The sequence below is a fragment of the Bombina bombina genome, chromosome 6, assembly GCF_027579735.1.
Source record: "Bombina bombina isolate aBomBom1 chromosome 6, aBomBom1.pri, whole genome shotgun sequence".
In the NCBI taxonomy this organism is placed as follows: Eukaryota; Metazoa; Chordata; class Amphibia; order Anura; family Bombinatoridae; genus Bombina; species Bombina bombina.
In genome coordinates, this window is record NC_069504.1 from 834,682,306 (window position 1) to 834,690,517 (window position 8,212).

The 8,212-nt window shown below is 33.5% G+C and overlaps 1 protein-coding gene across 1 annotated transcript; it reads left to right on the plus strand.

The window, feature by feature from the left end:
* The first annotated feature begins 1,476 nt into the window (after positions 1–1,476).
* On the plus strand, positions 1,477–7,808 carry LOC128664655 (gastrokine-2-like). The gene is made up of 5 exons (XM_053719467.1): positions 1,477–1,599; positions 3,523–3,660; positions 4,190–4,300; positions 5,640–5,778; positions 7,717–7,808. Exons 1-5 carry the CDS (start codon positions 1,477–1,479, stop codon positions 7,806–7,808), a joined length of 603 nt encoding a protein of 200 aa, XP_053575442.1.
* Positions 7,809–8,212: the final 404 nt, after the last annotated feature.

Genomic DNA, 8,212 nt, shown 5'->3' on the forward strand with positions numbered 1-8,212 from the left:
TTTGGAGTAAGGGTTAAAAAAGGTGAACTATTCAACACCTATCCTAGTTGGCAAACATGTGTCAGGGTTTACTCTGGCGTATCACTGAATGATGCCAGCAGGGCTTATCTCAGTACCAGTGTTGACACATTGTGCATGAGGCCTATATATTGAGAGAACTAGATGCTATAACCCAGAGTCTTACGGTTCCAAATCAGCCATCAATAACAATGACTGCAATGGTATGTAGAACTACAGAACCTCTCTCGCCTTTATGAAAATAGTTATCTCTTCACAATTTTTTTTCACTCGAATTCGCTCATTTTTTTTCCCCACTGTCCGTTCATTATATCGCCATTGTCTCTCCTAATTTATACCAGTTTCTATAATCTATTCTTTGTATTCATTCCTATTATATCTGTTCTATTTCACCTTTCATAGCTCAACATTTTAAATTGCATTCTTACTTTTTTTTATCACACATTTCTGTCTGTTTTGTAGAAAAGTATCTAAAGTATTATAAGGCTCTTTATATATATATATATATATATATATATATATATATATGCTCTCCAAATATATTTATACCTATGTTTAATGACATAAATAGAGATTTCTTATTTGAGAATTAGGATTTCCGCTTTTGCTTGATAAATATTTATAGTAATAAACAGTCATGAAATTAGCCATGTGGAATATTAGTATTATTAATTTAATGTAGCAAATAATTCACGCAGCTGTCTGTTTAGTTGGCTTAACTGTCCTCAAAAATTAATCTCTTTAAAGGGACGTGAAACTACATTTTTTCTTTCATGATTTAGATAGAGCATATCATTTTTTTAAAAAACTTTTCAATTTACTTCCATTATCAAATTAGCTTAATTTTCTTGGTATTCTTTGTTGAAAGACCAGCCATGGACTATTGGGAACTAGCTGAACACATTGGGTGAGCCAATGATGAGGTGGCTAGCTCCCAGTAGTGCATTGCTGCTCCTGACCCTATCTAAGTATGCTTTTCAACAAAGTATATGAAGAGAACAAAGCAAACACTATAACAGGAGTCATTTGGAAAGTTATTTAAAATTGCCTGAGTTTACTGTCCCTTAAAATCCTTGCATTTTGGAGTATCCAAAGGCTTTGAGATGATTCAAAACCCCAATGTTATACTAAATAGATTCCCTCACGCTTTTTCACAAAATGGCAGCCATAACAGTCTGGTCCCTGCACTTTCTTGGATAGTTTTGGAGTAATTAACATTTCCTTGACGACCCTTTAAAGTGATATCTTCATTCTTAGTTTTTCTTGGCTGTTATTTTCTTTTTATACAATTTCTCTAGCCTAGCGCTGCATTTGTCTGTTTTTTACAATCTATAAAAAAGATTATCATGTTAAAATCTATAAAATATATATTTTTTTCTTTTCTTAAATTTTTTATAAATACATTGCAATTGTGTATTCCTAGGGTTTTGTCATTATATCTAAAAATGGTATCATTGTATGCAAATATGGCAAAATGAAATACATATCAACATTTTATTTTGTTTCTGTAATTTTCTTCATTCACAGATCCTGCTTGTTGCTCTTTTGGGAGCTTTTATAAATCCATTATTTGCAGATGAGGTAAGAAATTGTATATTTTTCAGTTATGTCAGATTAGTTGGTACTTTTTGTGTAATAAACAAGATTTAGGGGTAAAAATAATGAAAAGTCAAGTTTAGATCTGTTTTTTTGTTAATATAGTTTTTGGTCTTTAAGGTTTTTAATAAATGTTCTTGTGTTTTTTTGTAACATAATTATTGAGTTAAAAACAAGATTTAAAGGGACATATTACTCATATGCTAAATCACTTGAAACTGATACAGTATAACTTTAAAAAGCTGACAGGAAAATATCACCTGAGCATCTCTATATAAAAAAGGAAGATATTTTACCTCACAATTTCCTCAGCTCAGCAGAGTACGTTCTGTGTAAAAAGTTATACTTCACCTGCTCCCAGCTGCAGGTAAAAATAAAAAAAATAAATGAAGAAATGAACAGCAGCCAATCAGCATCAGCAGTGCTGAGGTCATGAACTATTTTACTGTGATCTCATGAGATTTCACTTAACTCTCATGAGATTTCATAGTAAGCTTCCTTTACCTGATTGGTGAAATAATATGAGAGTTCACGAGGCTCATCCTTTCAGCTGTCCCAGGACAGACATACTAAAATGCTGCTTAGAAATCCTTTACAATGGGAGGTGTCTACTGAGGAACTTTTGAGGTAAAATATATTTCTTTTTTACATAGAGATGTTCAGGTGATATTTTCTAGTCAGCTTTTTACAGCTATGCTGCATCACTTTCAAGTGTTTAAACATTTGGGTATTATGGCCCTTTAAGTGTTTTATTGGGATTTGGTCAAAATAAATCATGGTGGTCAAAATAAAATATTCCTCTCTAGTAAACCTTAAAGGGACACTAAACCCCAAATGTTTTCTTTCATGATTCAGATAGAGCATGCAATTTTAAGCAACTTTCTAATTTACTCCGGTTCATATGCATCACATTGCTGCTTTTTAAATAAAGATAGCAAGAGTACAAAGAAAAATTGATAATAGGAGTAAATTAGAAAGTTGCTTAAAATTGCATGCTCTATCTGAATTATGAAAAAAAAATGGGTTTAGTGTCCCTTTAAGTTATTATTTGTGAAGGAGTACAGGGCCGTTATAGAGACATTGTACTGTAAAATACACTTTTGTTTAATATATTACCAATTATGCATTTCATCTGCTAGAGTGTATTAAAATGTTTACAGATAATGTAGCTCCTTTACTTTTACTTTGTCACGTGATAAAGCTGATTTTGCCTGTTGTAACCATCAACTATACTTAAAATGACAATACTGTAAAAATAAAGCTTTGTTAATAAGATGCAGCAGCAGAAATTGATCTCCTGTGAGGGTTGGGAGAAAGTGCCTAGCCCGTTTAATAAGGTGTTCCTGCAGTAGCTTTGAATACTATTTTCAGTATGAATACTAATTTATAGAAACATCTAAATCCTTAAAGAAATATCTAAAAAAAATCTATCAAATATGAGCAGCAATTACAACTGTACATTTTTTATATGCAAAAGGTTAATTGATATTTGTTTTAAAATCAAAATGAGCTGCTAATTGTTCAACAGAGACAAGCCTCCAGAAATTTGAAAACTAAAATGTAGCTATATTTCTTGACATGAAAATGTATTTTTCAAAAACAAATACCTTTAGATAAAAATTGTATTATTCAAATAAGTTAAAGGGGGGTCAAGAGAAAAATGAGCAGGTTTAGTTATTTATTAAATAAGGACAGTTGTCATACACGTAAACTTACTAACTATAATAGAAACCATTAGGGTATGACATAATATAATACAGTACAATGTTATGATATAAGACAATGTGGGGGAATGGAAAGATTGTGTGAAAAAAATGACCAGTCATCATATTTGTTCTTGTGCAATTTATTGAAATATGTATTTTGGTTCCATACATCTAATATAATGTTAAATTGTGCATTGAACAGTCATACCAGTTCATCAACTCTGGAAACAATGGAGAAACTGTATACAACACTATTACTATCAACCGTCAAGTCAATGTAGCTATGTTGAATTCTTACTCTGGACGGCTGACATCCAATGCTGTATTTGACTACAGCCAGGTGAGTCCTATATTAGTTTTGGTGCAGATACATTTGTGGGTAGCTACTCAACAGATTTTATGATGTGATTACATACTGCCTTACTCCATAAATCTCAATATTTAATAAGGAGCAATAAAATAATCTAATACAACTTCTATGGACAAAAGGTAATTCTGGAACCTGACAATTCATATGTAATATACAATATTCTAATTGAGCCAAAAGTAAGGTCATACGCAAATAATCTATTATCTCTTCACCCCAGAAGATGCCCCATATAAGGAGAAACCATACACATCGTTATGGCTTTCTAGCAGTTCATTAAGTGTAATATTGGTTATGTTTAGGATGACATTTATACAAACCAGGTGGGAGGAGGTGCCATGTGGATTTTATCACCAGGCAGATAAACATACATTATATAGGTGGTTAGTATGTTTGCCCATAACATTTTTTGATGCTGCATGTAGTAGCCCCTTCATTATCAAAGATGGCTGCAATGTGCTACCAAGTGTAATAAAGCTAATTATGGCTGTTTGATTTTCAGAACATCATTGCCTACCACATGCCATACAGAGGAATCTGCATTGTGGCTCACATGGACATTGCCACTTTCCCAAGCCTGCCACGCTTTGAAGAACTGATCCACACCCACAGGGTAAATATTTCTTACCATTGTATATAGTAACATTGTCATTTTAGCAAATATTCATGGAAAAGGTCTCCATGCCAGACATGTGACACCTCTATCCTAAAAACCTTAAGTAGGCACCATCAGAATGTTCCATTGATGCTACAGGTATGACTGCATTCCTCAGCTAGAGGTCCCTTTTTTACTGTAGGACTGGGTACTTTGTTTATTCAGTCACAAAGTCCTTCCTGACATATCTTCTCTTTAATGCTAGGCACAAGACCTTCTCATGTAAAAATAGGAAAGGTTGCATTTCCATCTACTTTTTTTTTTTTAAAACAATATAACTACTATGAACATGTAGGATAATATAATTTTACTCTTGTACTAGAACTTAAAGGGACACTGAACCCAAATTTTTTCTTTCATGATTCAGATAGAGCATGACATTTTAAGCAACTCTCTAATTTACTCCTATTATAATTTTTTTTTATTCTCTTGGTATCTTTATTTGAAATGCAAGAAAGTAAGATTAGATGCCGGCCCATTTTTGCTGAACAACCTGGGTTGTCCTTGTTGATTGGTGGATAAATTCATCCACCAATTTAAAAAGTGCTGTCCAGAGTCTGAACCAAAAAAAGCTTAGATGCCTTCTTTTTCAAATAAAGATAGCAAGAGAACAAAGAAAAATTGATAATAGGAGTAAATTAGAAATTTGCTTAAAATTGCATACTCTATCTAAATCACGAAAGAAAAAAATTTGGGTTCAGTGTCCCTTTAACAGAATATTGCAGAAAAACATTTAGATATCTATTTTGGTTGAAAAAGTTCACTTGTAGCTTATCTATACCTTCAGCTCGCTGGAGAGCCACGGTAACCCGCTCCTCTTCTTTACAGAGCCCCGGCTGTGCTAATAGAAGGCTTAGCGTGGTGGCTCCCAGGGTCTGCAATAAAGGACATTTTCCTTTAGTACAGACCTTGGGAGCCGGCGCTCCAAGCCACCTATTACTGCGAATAGGGCTCTGTGAAGAAGAGTAGTGGGATAGCGTGGCCCTCCAGCGCACTAAAGGTTAGTATTTAACCCCTTAAAGGTAATTCAAAGAAAATAAACGAATACTCAAAAATGTCATCAGTATTTTTTTTTTCTTTAAATTTCATTGGTGAATTGATTTGGATATTTGTTTCATTAAAACGAAACAAATATCAGTTTTTCTTTACGAATTTGCATTCGTAAAGAAACAAATGCACATCTCTTCTTTGCCTTAAATGTGTTAAGACACATTCCATCATTTGTGAATATAGCGTTAATCATCATATTTAATCATTTATTTAGAATTGATTCCATTCATCATTGTTTAATCCTTAGGAGAAAAAGAAGGAAGTTGAAGACTTGCTCAAAAATTATCAGGTGACCAATCAGGTGGTAACTGATGTGTCACAGTTTGGAGGGGCTGTGGCTGGGCTGTGCTGGGGGATCCCCACCTACTGGGCAAGCGAGAATACCAGTAAGTAATCACCCATTATTATACATCTATTCATGTTTAAATATCAGATAATGAAGAATCAAGCAAATCTCCAGACAATCTTCACTGGGATTTGCCAGCAGATCAGAAAGATTGTTGGTATCAAGTGGAGATTGGTATCTTGATTAGTACATATGGAACAGTGAGTAGCTAAGCCTGGGATTGGGTAGTTAGTGAGGACTGGAGTGAGCTTCCTAAACCACAGACAAAATATTAAACAGTATTTCCCTGCTTCCTTTAGAATGTGGATCTCATGGAGCAATAAATGACAATATAGGCAAGTTCTATACATTTTAAATACATCTTTTAACCTTTCTTACTGTGTTCTTGCATGTAAAATCCATATATGCTGGAGAACCACTGATGTTCTTGTACTAACACCATTTATAATTACATTACTTCAAATGTTAATAAGTGGATACATTTTTGTACCCATATAGCAGATAATAATTATACTTAGAATAGGAAAAATAATGTTTTAGGTTTTTAATTTGTTGCTGGTCAAACTGAAAAGCATAGCTGTTCATCTAGTCAATAAAAATCTATGGAATGTTGTATGTGACTGATGTGAAACTCAGAAACATAATAAGTACTATACCCAACATTTCCTATAAAGTTTAAAGGAATTCTAAACCCATTTTTTTTTCTTTCATGATTCAGAAAGAGCATGCAATTTTAAGCAACTTTCTAAGTTAAAAAGCATGAATGTAAAGTTTAGGAGTCGGTCCAATTTTGGTTCAGAACCTGGGTTACGCTTGCTTATTGGTAGCTAAATAAAGCCACCAATAAACAAGCGCTATCCAGGGTGCTGAATTTAAAATAGTCCAGCTCCTAATCTTTAAATTCCTGCTTTTTAAATAAAGATAGTAAGAAAACAAAGAAATTTTGATAATAGGAGTAAATTAGAAAGTTGCTTAAAATTGCATGCTCTGTCTGAGTCATGAAAAAAACAAATTTTGGGTTTAGTATCCCTTTAAAGGGACACTGAACCCAATTTTTTTTCTTTCGTAATTCAGATAACGCATGCAATTTTAAGCAATTTTCTAATTTACTCCTATTATCAATTTTTCTCTTGCTATCTTTATTTGCTTAAAATTGCATGCTCTATCTGAATCACGAAATAAAAAAATTGGGTTTCAGAGTCCCTTTAAGCTTAATTAGTTCATAGGATAGCCCTATCCTTATCCCATGCATTCTTGTAGTCTCCCATAGTGTTTGTCTTTACCACATGTGAAGAAGTGATTACACAAATTACTCCTGAAACTGCTACCATTCAACTTGAGATCATGATCCCTTGTTCTGGTGTTGCTGTTTTTGTGAAAAATGCTTATAACTTCGGCCACATCAAGCCTCTTAATATATGTAAGGGGCATAATAATGTTGAGGGTGTAAGCAGACTCTAGAAAGAGACTGAGGATGAGATAAGGAAGGGTGAGAAAATGAGAAGAGATAAACAGAAATGATAGAGCCATAAGCAACAGGCACATGGGTACAGAATGGAATTATTATTTTTTTATGTTTTTTTTGGAAACCACATATTCTGGTATTTTAAACTTCTGCTTTAAAGGGACAGTAAAGATTAAAATAGTTTACCATGCATATAAAAAAATCAATCTTTAAACATGTCCCAAATATATTTAGATGAGAAAAGATTGTATTAAACTAGTTTATTTTGATTTTGACGCTAACAGGAAGTGTATATCTTTAGAAATAGCCCCTAAGGACTGGTTGATTATTGGCTCTTACTGCTTTATTGGTGGAAATTGTCATTCCTTACAAGACTAAAAACAAAAATATTACATTATGATTAGAGGGATAAATATTTTACACAGAAAAGCTCTGCCGTTTATTCTGTATTCTTCCATACATGTTTCACACACTGTTTGACTAAAAAAAAAAACATTTCCCTCTTCCTTGCAGGTCCAAGGCAAGGCATTGGAGCTAACGGATGTGCCGGAGTTAAGTTACTTTTCCTTAGGGTTGGGCTGTGTGGAGGAATACACCTCTTCTAAGATATCATCTCCAATGAAAATATGTTGGTGCTGTTGTTCTATGGCTATCCACACCTTCAACCTCATGTTAAAAGCTGCACCTCTGCTTACTCTCTCAAAAAAGGCACAACTTTATAAAGCAACATGCCTAATTTAAAGTGACGGTAAACTATCCCCTTTATGAAAACAGATTTGGAATGTTAGGGATTTTAGATGGTATTTAATTCATCAGTTGTAATAAAGATGTGATATAAATTACTTTTTAATATAGCTATAAAATTCAAATACCCGCGCTCTGGCCACCCACTTCAAAAGTCTTATTTATTTGTGAGCTAAAGGTTTGAACTGTTCTCCAATCAGAGCTCTTGCCTTAAGGCACTTTTGTTGTAGCTAGAGCTCTGAGACCAATGAGACCAGTTTAAAAA